Source organism: Cydia fagiglandana, chromosome Z (assembly GCF_963556715.1).
Source record: "Cydia fagiglandana chromosome Z, ilCydFagi1.1, whole genome shotgun sequence".
NCBI lineage: Eukaryota > Metazoa > Arthropoda > Insecta > Lepidoptera > Tortricidae > Cydia > Cydia fagiglandana.
Genome location: NC_085959.1, coordinates 38,918,539 through 38,940,101, shown reverse-complemented (window position 1 = coordinate 38,940,101; position 21,563 = coordinate 38,918,539). Strand labels below are relative to the sequence as shown.

General features: G+C 38.2%; 1 protein-coding gene across 1 annotated transcript in view; it reads left to right on the top strand.

The window, feature by feature from the left end:
- LOC134678407 (uncharacterized) overlaps window positions 1–21,563 on the top strand; it is a 176,069-nt gene that overhangs the window by 127,972 nt on the left and 26,534 nt on the right. The window contains exon 2 of the mRNA XM_063536978.1: window positions 519–573. Within this exon, the coding sequence (XP_063393048.1) occupies window positions 560–573 (14 nt within the window). The 5' untranslated portion in view covers window positions 519–559. The remainder of the gene's footprint in view (window positions 1–518; window positions 574–21,563) is intronic.

Sequence of the window (21,563 nt, the reverse complement as noted above, 5' to 3'; positions counted from 1 at the left end):
TATTATTGCTAACTTATCACTTAAAATTGATTTTTACATTTTTTTTTCGTAGAACCTACCTTTTGCAAAGTGTTACTTGTCACTTTTTGACATCTGTCAATAAAGATATTTAGACTACGTCCCATAGCAGCAACATCACCATCAAAAAGGCCTTTTACACTATGTAACAATAAAAACTTGTTTTTTTTTTAAATTAATAATATCTCTGAAACTAGGCGAATTTAAAAAAAAGTTTATAAGACATTTTTGTCTCTAAAGATGATCAGGAATACGCTGTTACTCATGTTAATTATTCGGTTTAGTTACTCATGTTGCACCGTGTATATGTATTTAAATAAAAGTAAACAAAATTTACCCTCAAATGGCTCCTTAAGCCAGTGTATAGACGGAAATAGCCATTACTCGGAACTGAATATGCCGCTGACATAGATGGCGTTGATTATGTATAAATTATTTTATGAATATCGCGTTAACCGAAGATAATATTTTGTATACACTTATTATTATTTTTGTTGCAGAAGATCAAGCTCAGAAGCCCTGGATTCCCTTTAAGATCAACATGGATTCAGAGAGGTGAGTACAAATCGCTTTTGTAAAAACTAGTGCCTAGGGGTCATCCATTAATTACGTCACACGAATTTCTAGGTTTTTTGACCCCTCCTTGTCACACTGCGTCACATTTGGCAAACCCCTCCCCCCTAGTGTGACGTCACATTTTTTCTACGAAATCGCCAAATCGAATTAAATAAGTATCTAAGTATTATTAATATTTTATTTAAATATTTTTGACGATATAATTATTAGTAATTTTATAACCCAAAACTGCTTAGGAACGAAAAATAAACGAATAAAAACGATTATCGTTTTAAAAACTTGTTCTTTAAATGTACAGCGAATAAAATAATTTAAATAAATTTTCGGTTACTGATGAAGTTAAAGTGACGTCACAAAGTTTGTGTCTCCCCCCTCCCCCATGTCACAATATGTCACATTTTCTTGACCCCCTCCCTCACCCTAAACGTGTGATGTTATTAATGGATGACCCCCTATGTCAATTGGGAATAGGTTGCCGAAAGAACCCCAGATTCTCCAGGTGACGCGGCAAATTACCTCCACCAAAGGGCCTATCCCAAACCACGTTCGGCGTGTTGCCTTTCTCTGGCACTTGTGAATTCGTACGCAAGTGTGACAGGGAGGCAACACGTCGAATGTGGTCCGCGGTAGGCCCTGCCTAGGTGGTGGGTGGATATTTTATCTTAAATTAAATTAGCCTAAATCAATTACTTAGCTACCTATATAAAGGTAGGTAAAATATAAATGAACTAAAGCTCATACTCATTACCATTCATTGAAAGTCATTTGCATAATGACATTTTACATCGCATCGAATCGGTAATTTAAATTATAGGTATTCGAAACTTTAATACCTCGTAATATTTGTTAAGCCGAAACAGGAGCTGAGATTTAAATATTTTAGGTAAATATACCCGTCTCGCTAACGGAAGCGGCTAAAACTAGTGCGATAAGGACAAGGCGAAAAATCCTGCGTAAAAATCTCAAAAATCGAGGTTTCGTACTCGACTGTTTCCTCCTCCACTTAACTTAACCAATCGTAACCAAATTTGGAAATCTAAATGATTATGAAATTATCTGTGTCGGGCTTTTTTGGCTAATTGATATCAGTTTTGAATACTACGCCTCTCATTGCGGCATAGTCAATAAAGGCCATTTTGGCCATTTTTGAAGGGTAGAGCGTCTTAAAAAACAAAAATATCAAAAAAAGCTAAACGGTCCGACACAGATATTGACAATATTAATCTGTGTTGAAAAAATCATTGCTCTAGCTTCAAGTACCTTTTCTCGTGGAACGTCACAAATATGTTAATACTGGGGGCAATTATAATTTAAAAAAATCTTAGGATATGGAAAAATGTACCTGTTGCGCAAAATACAATTTTCCATTTTGAATGCGTAGTATTTCTGAGCTGACGTCGCCTTAAATATTTATACAGGATGTTACTGACCATCGGGCTTTAAATCCAGGGCTCGATTCTACTCGCTAAACTGAGCTACTTTTATTATGACACCAACCCCGAAATACCGAAAAAATTTTTTCGTTTTCATACATTTTGTCTGATCAGATGTCGACGGTTTCTATGGATAAGCCAAAAAAAATTCCCCGATTTTAGGGTTGGTCCCATAGTAAAAGTAGCTCAGTTTAGCGAGTAAAATCAAGCCCTGGAATTAAAGCCCCATGATCAGACACATACTGTATAATTAGCCTTTACTGTATATTCCAATGAAACCAGATTCCATATTGGAAACAATTTGAGTAATTAACTTTGTTTAATGCGTCTCTGCACGGCTACCATCAGTTTGGCATTGCGACATAAACGCTATCGTGAACGTAATTTACTTTCTATACATATATCTCTTTCGCACTAATATGTCAGTACGAGCGAGATGCATAGAAAGTAAATTACGTTCACGATAGCGTTTATGTCAATGCCAAACTGATGCCTGTTTAATCGACAATGGGTTTTCGAACGCCGCCATTTCTAGTACTAATACGTGTCTAAAACGCACCGTGTAAAATTGTAACTATAGTTCGTTTTTTTAGCATTAGAAAGAACTTGCAAGAAGGTAAGCGATCTTGACATGACTTTTAATTGTAAAATTCTTTTTTAAAATCAGTAACTATTACTTATGAAAGCATAAGAATATAAATGATCGTATTAGATTCATAATTGTTACATATTTGCCGTAACTTATTTTTAAAATGTGTTTTTCAATTAAAAGACACATCAAGATTGTTTACCTTATTTCTAATGCTAAAAAAAAACGAACTAGAGAGGAAAATGAGACCCACGTTTGTATTGAGAAGCCGTTTTCCACTAGTCTCTCCGCCGTATTTTTATCTTATCTTAAATACGGTTTAAAAAGTAAAAACTAGAAAATCCTGCGTTCGAATCCCAAGTGACAACCATTCTGTTATTGCGAAACAGACTAAATAGTGAAAAGCCGTCAGTGTGCGGAAAAGCACTGAAAGGGCCTCCGATGAAGCTACACTGATGAAACCGCCATATTGTGACACAAGTAACTGTCCGCATGTCGTATCTGTTTGTATCTTTTCATTGTAATTTGAACCTTATGCCTATATGTTAAGGTTATTATTTAAAGGAGTAAACAATTAGTAAAGTCGTTAAGCTGGATTAGCTAAGGTAAAATGCGGGATAAGTTTCTAAATATCCTATCTGTTCTACATTTGCATTGTAAGTTAGACCTTATTCTCTAGCGTTAAGGTTGATTCTTCAGTATATCTGTTAAGTGAAGAAAGATATTGGTGAAATAGATGCGTGAGATTAGCCGTTGCAGAATACGGGTGTGAATGCGTGAGTAAAAGTTGCAAAAAGGTGCATTGGGGTTATTTCGGAACAGGATTCGGGAAATCACGATTTATACCTAGCCTAAATGTAACAAGTAATAAATACACGGCAAAACATATTTTTTCACGATAATTTATACCTTAAGGGGGTGTATTCCTTTGAAATATCTAAAGATGAGCCTTACGGGCACTAAGAATGGTGCTAGTTCAACGGTGTCACTCACGAATTCGAACCAATCGTGCAGTCTAACACTGATTGCAACTTTGATTGAGTGCGTTATGGCTCCTCTACACGATGGGCCAACGCCGGCCACTCCAAGGGACGCACTTATGCGTTAGAGGGAGCAAGTGATATTGCTATCTCATTCTACCGCATGGCTGCGTCCCTCGTTGGCGTTGGCGTTGGCCCAACGTGAAGAGGAGCCTTTAGACTGCACGATTGGCTCGAATTAGTGAGTGACAACGCTAAACTATCACCATTCTAAGTGCCCGTAAGGCCCTTTGGATATAATATATATCAATGTATAATAATCTCGTTAAGAGCGAGTATAGTCATTTATTAGTTACGCTACGTCTTACGTAGGCGAACAACGCGCGAACGCGGCGCGGCGCGGCGCGGCGAAATCAATCCTTTGATGCCCATAGAAGTGTCCTACGTAAGCGATCTCGTTGCGAACGCGGTGCGGCGCGATTTGCACGCGAATGTCAGGCGGCGCGGCGCGGCGGCGGCCGCTTTCGCCGCGCCGCGCCGCGCCGCGTTCGCGCGTTGTTCGCCTACGTAAGACGTAGCGTTAGGGAGACCGAGGTGAGTTGTGACATCGTCAATTTTTTTGGAATCTATTAACTAGAAACTAGGTCGCAATAGCGCGCGTTTGTTAGTTCAAGTTACGAGCTAACAAACGCACACTGTTGCGACCTAGTTTCTAGTTAATAGATTCCAAAAAATCGACGATGTCTCAACTCTCCTCTGTCACAACTCACCTCGGTCTCCCCATACCTATGCTCCCTCTGGTAAGCTATCAGTACGGTTACCATCAGTTAGTCACTGACATAAACGCCGTCGAGAACGTAATTTACTGTCTATACATCCCGTTTGCACTAATATGCGAGTGCGAGCGAGATGTATAGAAAGTAAATTACGTTCTCGACGGCGTTTATGTCAGTGACAAACTGATGGTAACCGTACTGTAACAACAAGACACGAGACTAGTTTAATTTTCGTGCAATCCACAAAGAACAGCCAGTCCTTTCTGTTGCGCCTGAAATTAGCCATCCAGGCAAAATTACTCTCTATTATTACTCACAATAAAAGGCAAAATTGCATTCTTGATATTAAATTTGCAACGTGGCGGGGTCTGGTGTAATCAGGTTTCTATGGTAAGGGGTCATCCATTAATTACGTCACACGTTTAGGGGGAGGGAGGGGTCAAGAAAATGTGACATATTGTGACATGGGGGAGGGGGGAGACACAAACTTTGTGACGTCACTTTAACTTCATCAGTAACCGAAAATTTATTTATATTATTTAGTTCGCTGTACATTTAAATAACAAGTTTTTAAAACGAAAATAGTTTTTAATCGTTTAATTTTCTTTCCTAACGCTACGTCTTACGTAGGCGAACAACGCGCGAACGCGGCGCGGCGCGGCGCGGCGAAAGCGGCCGCCGCCGCGCCGCGCCGCCTGACATTCGCGTGCAAATCGCGCCGCACCGCGTTCGCAACGAGATCGCTTACGTAGGACACTTCTATGGGCATCAAAGGATTGATTTCGCCGCGCCGCGCCGCGCCGCGTTCGCGCGTTGTTCGCCTACGTAAGACGTAGCGTTACGTAGGACACTTCTATGGGCATCAAAGGATTCATTTCGCCGCGCCGCGCCGCGCCGCGTTCGCGCGTTGTTCGCCTACGTAAGACGTAGCGTAAGCAGTTTTGGGTTATAAAATTACTAATATTTATATCGTCAAAAATATTTTGGTAAAATATTAATAATACTTAGGTACTTACTTAATTCGATTTGGCGATTTCGTAGAAAAAATGTGACGTCACACTAGGGGGGGAGGGGTTTACCAAATGTGACCAAGTGTGACAAGGGGGGGGGGGGAGGGGTCAAAAAACCTAGAAATTGGTGTGACGTAATTAATGGATGACCCCTAATTTTGTACTAAGAGCCATATTTCAACGAATTTATTTGACTTTTAGTGGATAATTAAAAAACATGTTGCTCGCAGCTCAAACTGTTATTGTTATTGTATACATTAGTACTTATAGCTTATAATAAATAAATAAATAAGTAAATATTATAGGACAATCTTACACAGATCGACCTAGTCCCACAGTAAGCTCAATAAGGCTTGTGTTGTGGGTACTAGACGACGATATATATAATATACACACATGTATAAATACTTATATACATAAGAAACATCCATAACTCGGGAACAAATATTTGTAATGAACACACAAATAAATGCCCTTACCAGGATTCGAACCCATGACCTCCTGTCACTACACTCAAGGCTAGGAGGCCGGAGAAGCAAGCACTAACGCCTTGTCAATATGTATATGTATAGTACAGCGGCGGTACAGGCTTTAAAGGCTCCTCTTCACGTTGGGCCAACGCCAACGCCAACGAGGGACGCAGCCATGCGGTAGAATGAGATAGCAATATCACTTGCTCCCTCTAACGCATAAATGCGTCCCTCGTTGGCGTTGGCGTTGACCCAACGTGAAGAGGAGCCATAAGGTGGAGGTTCGCGCCGCGACAGAGACAAGCGACCGAGACAGAAGACTTTTAAAAGTGTAGTAGGAATCTGAAAACAAAAAATATAGTTGTAAAGCTACACTTATTACGTTTAAGAAAATATATAGTTTATTATACAAAACTGTTGTTACATGGGAGATAAAAAATAATATTAAGCGTGGGTCAGAGTGATCTCAATACAAAATATTATTAATGTGGGAAAGTTACTTGTAATTTGTTCTACAATCGTTTATTTTTTTAGTTTTTCGTAAATAGGTAACTCGTAAACGGTAGCCCACAGCAAAAAATTATCTATGTACCTATATAATAATCCGTTTAAGAGTGCAATATGGCAAAGGAATAGGTAAATTAAATTTTAATGTTGCTAACAGTATTTATTTTATATATTTCTGTAAACACGAGCAAGTACCGCCGGGTGAATGTTCGATCGCTCCAGTAACTGATAAATAGAGAAGTTACTGGGTCATACTGACCCAGATAGTGTAAACTTTTCCTTGTAATTGTATCATCGATAATGCATGCGATAGCGTAGGGTACTCCTACGGGATTTCCGTTTTAAACTTTTCAACGTTAATGGCAAGAGAGCAATGTAAACTGATGTACTAATTAGCCCCACTTTACCCTCTGACAATATTACATCGATAAACTCGAAACGAACAGAAAAATATCTGCTCACCCTTTTCAACCCCCTAAATTTTCCCCTAAAATAAGAAATAAGCGGTTTTGACTTATTTACAATAATAGTGGTGGTAATTGCTATAACTGTTCCAAATTTTTAGTAAGTATCTACGTTAAACGGTCTCTGACAAAAACGCATTTAACTGATTTGCAAGACCGAAGTGATACCATGTAAGTGTTTCGTGAACAAAGTATTGTACGGAACACTAAAAATGTTTTCGGACGACAGATACTACGAAAAGTTACGTGACTTTAATAATGTAAGGAAATCATTGTTTAAGTTTCGATTAGTGTTTTCTATCAACTATTGTCATCTTGACTAGGCCCCCTGATCTGCCCACCCCCGTTGAAAAACCTGTTTAATTTTATTTCGCTTGAGAAGACAGTAAAAAAATTTCACTCTTATTGCCCTACCGAAAAGGAATATGCTGACATATAAAAAAAATAGGTACCTAATCGTTTTCAATTCAACTCGTGTACAGTCGCCATGAGATATAGGTATCGGAGCGGCCGAGGTGCTCACAAATATCCGAACACGCCTCTATTGTCAAGGCGTTAAAGTGCGTGTCTAGATATTTTTGAGTACTTCGGCCGCTCCGATATATCTGGCAACTGTACCAATATCATTGAGTTAACCGTATTTTCGGTCTGTGAAACCGGGTTTAGACAAATTTTGAAGCAAGTTTTCGAAGTACATAGGACGGGTTGCCGGGTCGGTACTTCGCAAAATCTTCTATATACCTAATACAGAAATAATAATTGTGTTGCGAACTTCGGACAAAAGAGTTGTTTTTCAGTTGAAATTTTCACAGATGATGTAAATAATAAATATAAATAAATAAATAAATAAATATTATGGGACATTCTTACACAGATTGACTAAGTCCCACAGTAAGCTCAAGAAGGCTTGTGTTGTGGGTACTCAGACAACGATATATATAATATACACACATGTATAAATACTTATATACATAAGAAACATCCATAACTCGGGAACAAATATTTGTAATGAACACACAAATAAATGCCCTTACCAGGATTCGAACCCATGACCTCCTGTCACTACACTCAAGGCTAGGAGGCCGGAGAAGCAAGCACTAACGCCTTGTCAATATGTATATGTATAGTACAGCGGCGGTACAGGCTTTAAAGGCTCCTCTTCACGTTGGGCCAACGCCAACGCCAACGAGGGACGCAGCCATGCGGTAGAATGAGATAGCAATATCACTTGCTCCCTCTAACGCATAAATGCGTCCCTCGTTGGCGTTGGCGTTGACCCAACGTGAAGAGGAGCCATAAGGTGGAGGTTCGCGCCGCGACAGAGACAAGCGACCGAGACAGAAGACTTTTAAAAGTGTAGTAGGAATCTGAAAACAAAAAATATAGTTGTAAAGCTACACTTATTACGTTTAAGAAAATATATAGTTTATTATACAAAACTGTTGTTACATGGGAGATAAAAAATAATATTAAGCGTGGGTCAGAGTGATCTCAATACAAAATATTATTAATGTGGGAAAGTTACTTGTAATTTGTTCTACAATCGTTTATTTTTTTAGTTTTTCGTAAATAGGTAACTCGTAAACGGTAGCCCACAGCAAAAAATTATCTATGTACCTATATAATAATCCGTTTAAGAGTGCAATATGGCAAAGGAATAGGTAAATTAAATTTTAATGTTGCTAACAGTATTTATTTTATATATTTCTGTAAACACGAGCAAGTACCGCCGGGTGAATGTTCGATCGCTCCAGTAACTGATAAATAGAGAAGTTACTGGGTCATACTGACCCAGATAGTGTAAACTTTTCCTTGTAATTGTATCATCGATAATGCATGCGATAGCGTAGGGTACTCCTACGGGATTTCCGTTTTAAACTTTTCAACGTTAATGGCAAGAGAGCAATGTAAACTGATGTACTAATTAGCCCCACTTTACCCTCTGACAATATTACATCGATAAACTCGAAACGAACAGAAAAATATCTGCTCACCCTTTTCAACCCCCTAAATTTTCCCCTAAAATAAGAAATAAGCGGTTTTGACTTATTTACAATAATAGTGGTGGTAATTGCTATAACTGTTCCAAATTTTTAGTAAGTATCTACGTTAAACGGTCTCTGACAAAAACGCATTTAACTGATTTGCAAGACCGAAGTGATACCATGTAAGTGTTTCGTGAACAAAGTATTGTACGGAACACTAAAAATGTTTTCGGACGACAGATACTACGAAAAGTTACGTGACTTTAATAATGTAAGGAAATCATTGTTTAAGTTTCGATTAGTGTTTTCTATCAACTATTGTCATCTTGACTAGGCCCCCTGATCTGCCCACCCCCGTTGAAAAACCTGTTTAATTTTATTTCGCTTGAGAAGACAGTAAAAAAATTTCACTCTTATTGCCCTACCGAAAAGGAATATGCTGACATATAAAAAAAATAGGTACCTAATCGTTTTCAATTCAACTCGTGTACAGTCGCCATGAGATATAGGTATCGGAGCGGCCGAGGTGCTCACAAATATCCGAACACGCCTCTATTGTCAAGGCGTTAAAGTGCGTGTCTAGATATTTTTGAGTACTTCGGCCGCTCCGATATATCTGGCAACTGTACCAATATTATTGAGTTAACCGTATTTTCGGTCTGTGAAACCGGGTTTAGACAAATTTTGAAGCAAGTTTTCGAAGTACATAGGACGGGTTGCCGGGTCGGTACTTCGCAAAATCTTCTATATACCTAATACAGAAATAATAATTGTGTTGCGAACTTCGGACAAAAGAGTTGTTTTTCAGTTGAAATTTTCACAGATGATGTAAATAATAAATATAAATAAATAAATATTATGGGACATTCTTACACAGATTGACTAAGTCCCACAGTAAGCTCAAGAAGGCTTGTGTTGTGGGTACTCAGACAACGATATATATAATATACAAATACTTAAATACATAGAAAACACCCATGACTCAGGAACATATATCTGTATCATCATACAAATAAATGCCCTTACTGGGATTCGAACCCAGGACCATCGGCTTCGCAGGCAGGGTCACTACCCACTAGGCCAGACCGGTCGGTCAAATATGTATTTCTGTTGCCGCTATAAAAACGAATAAGTACTAAAAACAGAATAAAAGAAATAGTTAAGTGGGGCTCCCACACAACAAACGTAATTTTTTTGGCGTTTTTTGCGTAATGGTACGGAACCCTTCGTGCGCGAGTCTAACTCGCACTTTCCATGTCCGTATCTTCTACATGTTGACCATTTTCTCGGGTTTTCCACAAAAGTTGTGATAAAATGATAAAAGCACAAAAGAAGACAACATTTAGTAGTAAATTGTCCTCCGATATAAGCTACCCAGTGAACTCTCATTAAGTAAAAGTAATCCTCTAGATATCTTTTATTTTATATAGGTTTTCTGAGGAAACGTCGTCCGTTTTAATAAGAAGAGCATTAGGTTTTCGCTACAAAATATGTTTTGTAATACCTATATTACGTAAAAGTATAATGAATTTCTCAGGAATATATTACTCGAGCGATATTCAGGTGTTGCAATTATTTAAACTTTTGATATTGCTAGTAAGTACCATACCACTAATTAATGTACGAGCGAAATGCGTATTGATTCAATATAAAATTGAAGCAAAATAAAATCTAAATAAGTAAAAGGAGAGGGCATGGTTATGGTTACATTAAATTCTATAAAAAAATTATATAATACACATGCATAATCTATAGAAAATAATCAGTGGTCCAACATTCCCGATTACTTTCAAGAATAGGCTAGATGACTAATTTTCATTTATTGTATAAATCGATCAGGTTTGTCTTTACTCTACTACTGCTGTTCGAGATCCTGAACACGGTGAAAAATAAAGATACTACTCCTAAAAATACGTGTGATACCTCATTAGATTCGTCATGATGTCTAGAAAAATGTATTCGACGCGCGTATTAGCACACAAAAAATATCAAAAGTTATACTTAAAGAAAAAAAGGGAGGAAAAAGTAGTTATTTTTTATTTCCCCAATATCTCAAAAAGTGTTAATATTTAAGAAACTAAAATTAATATTATAAAACAGGAGAATATTTCAAATCAAACATTCCATACTTGTAGAACTGTATCTCCATTATTTATACTTTTTATCCGACGCTGAACACAGCCCTCCGCGCATCATTTTCAAGAAACGCGCGCGGCGGGAAAAAACGATTACGTAACATTAAATATAATTTTAAAGGTAATTTTTACAGTTTTGAATTTAGAACCTTCTTTTATTCCATTGTCCTTTTTAAAGGAACTCAGGACTTAGGAGGACACTATTTTGAAGTAAGATAAGAATAGTTATTTGTTTTACAAGGGGGCAAAGTTGTTCCCCTCGTGCTTTGAAACCCTCGCATCGCTCAAGATTCCATTTTTCGAACCACTCGCTACGCTCGTGGTTCAATTTTGGAATCTTTCTCTTGCTCGGGTATCAATATTAGCACGAGCATTAAACAAAATTTGCCCCCGAGTGAAACACAAAATGTTTCACCACACCAAACCGAAGCAAATATTAAATGTAAAATATCAAATAAAATCCAACCAAATCAAATCCAAATGAATGTTATTAAATATTTATATCGTCATTTAAAAGTCAATTCTACCAGCAAACATAAGAAAACAGCTCAAAATTTGCATTTGATTACTTTGCCTCACATGTGAATAAAATGCAACTTTGCTATTAGTTTTTGAAGTGCAAAGTAAGCCTTTCCGAGCTGGTGTGGTGAAAAATCATTTATTTTTATCAATGTGAAAATGTACCTATTATTTGTAGTCGAACGTTAACTGAAATATCAGACACGGAGCACTGTAAATTCTCCGAACAGACCGCAGACACATTTTACACAAAATCAAATGTACATTTTAAAGTAAAACTTCGTGGAAAAGACTGTTATTTAATAAAAAGGATCGATGTTGGATAAAACGAATACTAAATGAGATAAATATGTACTGAATGAATATTAAAAGCCAGTCATGCGCACATATTTGTTCAGATAAGTTAAATTTTCGATATTATTTTTTTCATGTTAATATAGTACCTAAGAGTTAGTTTTTTTATGCCACATCGGTGGCAAACAACCATATGGATCGTTTGTTGGTAAGAGGTCACCTATGGACGCCTACGCTTTTTAAGCTACATATTTTTACAGCTGTTAAAGCTAATTTGTTATGGTCAACTTTATTCGTTTTCCTTCTTAGGTTACGCTTTTTACAATATGCTTGTAAAAGTAAAATGTAAGTGTAAACACGTACAAAAACAATACAAAATACATATAAACACAGTCATTATAAAAAACCTAACCTAGGTGCCGTCAGCAGCGGAGCAAGGTCCAATTGTTATTATTGTTTTTGATCAATTTTGTCCTGAGACTGAGACTTAAAGAAAGAAATAATACGACGCGTAAAGTAACGCCAAATTATATAGCCTTTTCAAAAGGGCTTATTTCTCTATGCACACTATACAAAAATAACCCCTTTTGGAAAATTACTCCTCAAATATTGTAGCTGCAAATCTGACAGGGGAAGAGTAGGCGACGCTGGGCCTCATACATTTTGCGATAACTATGTTGTCAAGATGACGTGACAATAAAGTTACCATGAAAATGTACAATCGCCATCAGACATATCGGAGCGGCCAAGGTGCTCAAAAATATCTGAACACGTACTCTAACGCTACTTGACGATAGAGGCGTGTTCAGATATTTGTGAACACCTTGGCCGCTCCGATATATCTGATGGCGACTGTACAGTGCCATGTATTTCACTTAGCGCCACTTGCACCATCCCACTAACCCGGGATTAACCGGTAACCCAGTGTCAAATTGTACTGGTAACCATGGTAACTCCAGGTTTAACCGGTTACCGCCCGGGTTAGTGAATGGTACAAGTGGCCTTTACTTTTCTGATGCCTGTTTTATACATTTGGGCTGGTCCCATGTTGATAATTTCTAGGAGAGAGTTATTTGCTTTTTCGCGATTTCGCGTTAGGTTTCATAATAGTTAAATGTGATCGCCATCGACGACTGAATTAGAAAAATTGGTTCCTGACCGCGTAGCCAAGATGCCAATCGCTTACGATCCGTAGCGATCGAAACGCAACTGTCACTGTCACACTAATATGGAAGAGTGATAGAGAGACATGATGCTTTTCGTTGTCGAAGCGATAGCGATTGTAACCTTGGCTAGGCCGGCTGATCACCGATTAAAAATCATCGTGTGTAACCCACTGTTTACCACGAAACTTTTTCTAACTGTGTACGTACTGAGGATTAGTAAGACAAGCCAGAGTGAGCAACTGAGGACATACAGACATAAATCTTAAACACAATGCACTCAAAATGTCACTGCAAGTAATAAAAAATACTTACACCTTTTTGAAACAACTGTGGGTGCCCTCTTACTCAAGACCTAACTAAATTAACTTTAACATCCTCTAAAGATAAAACTGCCGTGTCTCCGTTCACAAATATATGATACGTTTCTAACCATTTCAACTACGGAATAGAGCTCAAAATTGTACACATATTTATGAATTCAGCTCTACATGAACCTAGTTGAATAACTACATTAGTGGGTTGGCGCAGCATGCCGCTACAAATTTAATTTTGCCAGCGGCAAAATTTTAAACTAACATTTTACTTTGGAAATTTAGTTTAAACAAGCGAGCGAGCGCCACGGGTGACTGTTGAAGTAAGTTTGTCGTTCAGAGGTCGAAATCGTGAGTTTCTATATTAGGAAAATAAAGGGCATATCTTTAGTTGCCATATAAATAGCACCCGTTGCGAGTCGCAATCGAGATGAGTGGGAGATAGCGAATGATCGCGGTCGCCATTGACGGTTAAAAGTAATCATGAAAATGTGATGGGTTAGCTTATATTGTAGTATCATCTGTTGTATTTAGTTTTGGAGATGCAGAATCGGCAATTTTTGCCAATTAACCAGGTTTTACATTTAAGCATGTCGTACCAAATATCCAGGTCCTAAAATCCTCTCACTCTCAATTAGGCCTCATTCGCACGAGAGCTTTAGGTACATTATTAAGTTTAAAATGATGAAAAAGTTGGGACTGAATTTATGGCTAGACTACGTATACTTATGTAAATTCGTGACCTAAAGACGGACATCTTACGTAACCAAAGGAATATTAAACATGGAGGCCAATATTGGGGGTAAAAGGGTCCCGAAGCAGCAAGTAACATAATAAAATTGCGCTTTACGATTTATAGGGTGCCGAAAGGGTAAAAACGGGACCCTATTACTAAGACTCCACTGTCCATTGGTCTGTCTGTCACCAGGCTATCATGTCTTGTCTGTATCTCATGAACCCTGCTAGCGAGACAGTTGAAATTTTCACAGGTGATGTACATATTTCTGTTGCCGCTATAACAACAAATACCTATTAATAAGCACGGAACCCTCCATGGGCGAGTCCGACTCGCAAATGTCCGGTTTTTTTACCGTTCCTAATTTTGTATTCATATGAAATTATAAACACTAAAAAACAGTTAGTGGTACTCCCTGTGTTGTACAAATTATAAATTTAAATCCAAAATTATTGGCAATAGCTATTTAATCGAATTTAAATTGTTGTGTTGTGTTTACACTCACTTGTTTTTAGTCACTCCCTTTGTATGTCGCGCAAGTGACTAAAAACAAGTGAGTCTAAACCGTAAAATTATTCAATAGCTATTTATCTGGGCGAAAAACTGCTAAGCTATCTGGAGAAGGCGAAAAAGTATAATAATAATATTAGTACTAACCTACATCATTCAGACACTCCCTAGGCAACAATCCCTATAGTAGACTCTTAAGAATCAAGCTAGACAAGTTTTCAATTTTAATATTTTCTATCCTATTAACGTGTCACAAGAGAAAGCTCATCCATATTGTATTAATGGTGGCGTCGCGCGTCGTACAGTCTATCTGTGATTTATCTATTTTAACCTCTAGCCGCCCAGATACCTATATTAAGGTCTCCTGTTTTATTCTAATTTGTACTTTGTGTTGACAAAATAAAATTTCATTTTGCTTGGCAAGGTTTGACGTATGGGCGGCTAGAGGTTAACACATACCCTCCTGAGACACAGGGGCAGTTGTTTTGTTTATGTATTTGTAACCATTAGTTACTTAAAGTTCAGAATGGCTCATGTACATACCTACATACAACATTTGGTGAAGACCGTCCATTCAGTAAGACCGTCTATAGGCTCTTGCCGCTTCTAACTCTTGCGTTTTTACATTGTGGGCCCGATACGGATTTTAAAATAGACATCTATTAGACATCTTTTAGACATCACCACCCTGTCAAATATGATATTTGCGCGATTCTGGAGATACCTCTTGAACGATTTCCACAGGATATGACTTAGAGATCCAATTCACATCTAATAGATATCTTACTCTATCTAACGTAAAAGTGGCATTGGTTGCCCGAATTGCGCTGCAAAAGAGAACTAGTTGATATCTAAACTATAACGTATCTAGAATGGATCTAGTACGTGTCGCCTCTTGTTAATATCTTGAAGTTCGAATACGGCAGTATATACGTAATATATTTACAGAAGGTCAAAAGAGCAGAAGAAGCGAAGCTCCTCCTTTCTGACTGTCAGAGCCAAGTACAAACAGACACTCGTTGAATGTCCATCGGTGGACCTTACGCCTTTTGTAATAAGGTTTACAAACTGTCAGTTAACAGTGTGGGCGATAGTAAAAGCAACACTCTTAAGTGTCCATAGGTGGACCTTATGCCTTTTGTAATAAGGTTTACAAACTGTCAGTTAACAGTGTGGGCGATAGTAAAAGCAACACTCTTAAGTGTCCATAGGTAGACCTTATGCCTTTTGTAATAAGGTCCACCGATGGACAGTCAACATGTGAGAGCTCTTGCCCTGCTGTCTTCCCAACCAAAAATTTAAATTAGGGATCTTCACATTGTCTTTATAAACTTCACCTTTAACAATGTAATAATAATATCTTGGGATTCTACATTACATTAAAGCTCTCCAAAGGGACTCTACGTGTTGGATCTATATCCCCACCAAGCCTATCAAAAGACCGGGATTAGGCCCGAGATATCCAAAATCAATATATATTGGGGATTCAATATTAGTATAGATAGGCTATACAATCAAAATAATCGATTAATCGGCGACAGATAGACTAGGTACCTATTTATCGAGGTTAGCCATGCTTGGATAATCAGAGTTTATTCCAATAGACTATAGAGGTCAAGTCTGAGCTGACCAGTTAAGGCTGCATATGAAACTAAATACAAGAATCGTATCATTTATAACTGAAGTGAAATAAAATATTCTTAATTTATTCTATTCTTTCGGTTTCTCCGACGGAAAATGTCATTATTAAAGATGGTTAAATTCTGCGTCGAATGAGCATCACGAATTTCAAATTCGGTTCAGTAGTACAGCCGAAATCAAATTGGGGTAAATGCGAAGGCGGGATAGTTCCGAAACTGGCAAATATCTACTAAACTAGAAACAGTACGGTTACCATCAGTTTGTCACTGACATAAACGCCGTCGAGAACGTAATTTACTTTCTATACATCTCGCTCGCACTCGCATATTAGTGCAAACGGGATGTATAGAAAGTAAATTACGTTCTCGACGGCGTTTATGTCAGTGACAAACTGATGGTAACCGTACTGTTCATACTTTAGCAACACTTGCGCCGCTGCAACGCTTATATGGCATCTTGGGTACTGTTGCTACAAAAGAAAGTGTTTCTAGTTTATACTGCAAAACGTAATTCAAGACCAAAAAAAGTGAGACAATGTTGCCATTGCAATAATTTGTTTCTAAAATTGTAAATTCCTTTTGATAAATAATCACGCTAAGATAATTTATTCATTAGTAATTTTACTCCTACCTACTAAGACTTCGCTGTCCGTCCGTCCGTCCGTCCGTCCGTCCGTCTGTCACCAGGCTGTATCTCACGAACCGTGATAGCTAGACAGTTGAAATTTTCACAGATGATGTATTTCTGTTGCCGCTATAACAACAAATACTAAAAACAGAATAAAATAAAGATTTAAATGGGGCTCCCATACAACAAACGTGATTTTTGACCAAAGTTAAGCAACGTCGGGAGGGGTCAGTACTTGGATGGGTGACCGTTTTCTTTTTGCTTTTTTTTGTTTTTTTTTTTGCATGGTAAGTATGGTACGGAACCCTTCGTGCGCGAGTCCGACTCGCACTTGCCCGGTTTTTTGGTCTTGAATTACGTTTTGCAGTATAGTAGATATTTGCCAGTTTCGAAATTACCCCGCCTTCGCATTTACTCCAATGCACCCTAATTGTAACTTATTTGCTTACTTAGTGTCCGATCCACCAAACTTTGCCGGTAGTTCCGTGCCATTGTAATTGATGGTGGGATCTATCTACATCGAGTTGGCAATCCAAGGAAAAAAATATCTCCTAAGGCTCCCAAAATTGACGCACATTTCCTGAGATAGCGCAAACTCGGCTTACATGCATTTAGGACCAAATGAAGGTATTAAAACGAATTCCACCTTGCTAGGAATTTGTTCCTCAAAAGTTTGAGAATGTTCTTCAACTTTATAGTAGGGTTAGTAAGGAACACGAATGTATGGAAGTGCATGCACTTTAGTCTCAGGCGATGCCTCTTGGCACGATTGTTCCTTAGGTCAAACAAAGTTAATCTGGCCCGGTAGCCAGGAGATCGTACCATGCAGACCCCCCAAAAAGGGGGGGGGGGTGAAACGGTCGGCTCCCCAGGTCCAATCTATGCAATATTCCTTCCTAGTCTTAGCAACTAGGGCAAGTTATATATCATTTTCGTATAAATTAGGGACGATGAATTCATTTTTGAAATAATTATTATACCTTTCCATACAAAAAAAAATATTTTCGTACAAAAAATGAAAATGTTATGTAATTTATTGTACCAATTTTGGATGTTACAATCACAGTGTGGCGATTTGCACTAAATAAAAAATGGGACGATGTAGCCCATGTATTCTTTATTCTGGAAAATATCATTTTATAGTAGGCATTCATACATTTTTTTGTAATAAAAAAATAATTTATAGCGCGTGGCGGTAACGATTTCCATACAAATGGAACTGTGCCCAAGGTCAAAGATTAAAAATGTTTACTAAAACACTGACTTTGACATTTTAAAAGTTTAAATATAATGTTTTAATGATTTTTCTATGCGTTTTTGCCCTTTTTTGGGACAAATATTTTTATTTTTCTCCCATATAAACTTTCTCTCCCTATTTCCCCCCTTAAGCGTTGATTTTATAAAATTTTATTTTATCTTAAACTTAAACCTGTCGCATTTAATTGATGTTGAAAATTTCAGCTTTATATCTTCAGGGGTTTAGATTGTATGATGTCTGGAAGTAGGCAGAGTTTTGTTAGATATTATAATGTATGGGATATTATGAAATAAAATGTCTTTAGCTCAAACACATGTAGATCCTAAACTACTGAACATTTTAACCTGAAAGTTTGAACATCGATTAATTACAAAAGGTATAAGTTAGTTATAAAAACAAATTTAAAAATATCTACCCTTAAGGGGGGAAATGGGGGGGGGAGAAAGATTGGATGGAAGAAAAATAAAAACAACAAATTTGTACCAAAAAAGGGCAAAAACGCATGGAAAAATCATTAAAATATTATGTTTAAACTTTTAAAATGTCAAATTCAGTGTTTAAGTAAACATTTTTAATCTTTAACTTTGGGCATAGTTCCATTTGTATGGAAATCGTTACCGCCACGCGCTATAAATTATTTTTTTATTACAAAAAAATGTATGAATGCCTACTATAAAGTGATATTTTCCAGAATAAAGAATACATGGGCTACATCGTCCAATTTTTTATTTAGTGCAAATCACCACACTGTGATTGTAACATCCAAAATTGTCACAAAAAATGACATAACATTTTCATGTTTTGTACCAAAATCATGTTTTTTGTATGGAAAGGCATAATAATTATTTCAAAAATGAATTTCTCGTCCCTAATTTATACGAAAATGATATATAACTTGCCCTAGTCGCTAAGACTAGGAAGGAATATAGCATCGATTGGACCTGGGGAGCAGACTCTTTCACCCCCCCTTTTTGGGGGGTCTGCATGGTACGATCTCCTGGCTACCGGGCCAGATCAACTTTGTTTGACCCAAGGAACAATCGTGCAAAGCGGCATCGCCTGAGACTAAAATGCATGCTAAATGACCTTACTGACCCTACTATTACTGGGACCCAAGAACTTGACTGTGCCGCACAGACAAAACATCCTCCAGACTGAGCATAGTCGCGCTACCCCCTCTGCCACGAATACGGTAATTTTACTCCATGTTAGAGTCGAAAGTGTCTTTGTGTGACGTCCGTGTCTTTGAACGGACCAATCACGGCATGGGACTCCGCTCACCTCGTCCCGCGCACCCCCGCATTTTTGGCATCATCGGTTGCATGAAAGCCATGAAATAATTGCTCTAAACTCGGTCTAGAGGATTCCTAGTCTATGCTGTGCCGTCGCACAGCCGTTTGGAACGCGGCCATTTTAAATAATAAAGATGGCGGCCAAGGTTGTTCCGGTCCACTGTTCTGATTCAGATGAATCTATTGTGATTGCTAGTATTGCTACTTATAAAAGAGTTTTCTTTTAAATAAGAGCTGACATAAGGTGCTTAAGCCTAACCAGGAATACGCCATGTGCGGAATAATGCTAATAATCAAAATAATGAAAGTACCTACCTAATTATAATAAGTGGTGAACGGTGTTGGTCACACATACTGTATATAGTGTTAAAAATACTTTATATTTAAGCCTTTCTTGTAGTGACTGTTTGTTTACCTAAATAAATAAATAAAAAAATGCTGGAACAAATTTTTTTCATACTACACTGAAGTCACCCTATAATAATAACAGCGCCCTCTTGTCAATGATCATATATTACTGGCCACGCTTTTACTTTCGGATGGCAACAATAGAGGAGTTTTATCTATCAAAATTAAAATAGATCATTTTCATTTTAAATGTCTAGTTCTATAGTCACGTGACCGAAAATGCCGACCACCATTTTATTCTCGAGTGTGACGTCACATTGGATTACGACGTCATCATAAAGGCGGCTGCCAACGTTTAATTTTATTTGGGGTTATTAATTTTATTATTCAAAGCATTATTTTATTATTTGCAGCGGTATTATTTTCGTAAAATAAATATACCAGTTGTCTATCGAAACTATCTTTTGTTTACTTCTATTTTCCTGGCTTAAAGTTACAGTTTAGGTATACCTCAAGTTTCCAACTTTGGCTGCCCTAAAAGCACTTCCCTTAAGAAACATGTGCAGATGTATTATGATGCTGGAAACAATAGGCGATTAAAACAAAGCTCTTTTATGCGGCGGACAATGGCCGCTGATGACTAGACTTTACATAATGTCTTACTACTCACTGTTAGCTTTGTACTGCTGGTTTTGTTATGGCTCCTCTACACGATGGGCCAACGCCGGCCACTCCAAGGGACGCAGCCATGCGGTAGAATGAGATTAGATAGCAATATTACTTGCTCCCTCTAACGCATAAATGCGTCCCTTGGAGTGGCCGGCGTTGGCCAATCGTGTAGAGGAGCCATACATAACCCCTTGAAGTCTGCTTGCTGGCGCGGTTGCACGGAGCACGGGTTAACGAAAAATAGTATTAGCAACGCCAGGTGTGGCTCACTTCGCGATTTCATCGCGTCGCTACAAGTAGGTACTTTCATGCGGCCCACACCAATTTTGGTGTCTAGCAGTAGTTTGGTGCCGCGCACCGCTACGGAACGGGTGCCTGCTCGCACTTACGCCATCTTGCGGTCATAGATAGTTTCGTTAGAGAGTGAACGTTCTGTACCTAGTACCACAGAATAAATAATAGTACTAGGTAGGTACAGAAGACTCACTCTCTAACAAAACGCGTCTGTTAATTACGATCAACAACACAGATATGGCCGCTACGTGGCGACAGCGCCACGCGCGACTTATGGCTTTCCCCAAAATTCGGGTGGAACGGATGTAGTTTTAGCTACCTGTAGCAAAGCGACGAAATCGCGGAGTGAGCCACGCCTGCTATTACTATTAAGCGGTACATCCGCGGACGCGTGCGCCGGATTTTTCCTACAATGGCACCCGCGTGCTTGCGTATTCGTGCACCCGCGCCATCTAACGTACGCTCTGATACACTAGTGCTTTAATGTTGGTGGGAATTTCTGTTTATGGCTCAGCGTTTAAAAAGCTTTCGAGTATTAAGTCCCGAGCCCGAGTAGAACCATTATTGAGTCTATTTAAAAGGTAACTCAACACAATTCGAGCCTCTGACCTTATTTAAATCTAGTAGTAATACTTAGTCAAATAAAATAAATATCGACCCTATGTTCTCGCTATTTGCACCTTCGTCTTTCGAGTATTTCGCTGCGCTCCAGATTCTATATCAGAAGCGTAGCGTATCTTCATTATAAAACTTTCGCTGCATCGGGACTAAACAAAGTACCTATACAACAAAATTCAACTTTGGTATACAGGGTGTTACTGACCATCGGGCTTTAAATCCAGGGCTCGATTCTACTCGCTAAACTGAGCTACTTTTATTATGGCACCAACCCCGAAATCCCGATTTTTTTTTTACATTTTCATACATTTTGTCTGATCAGATATCGACGTTTTCT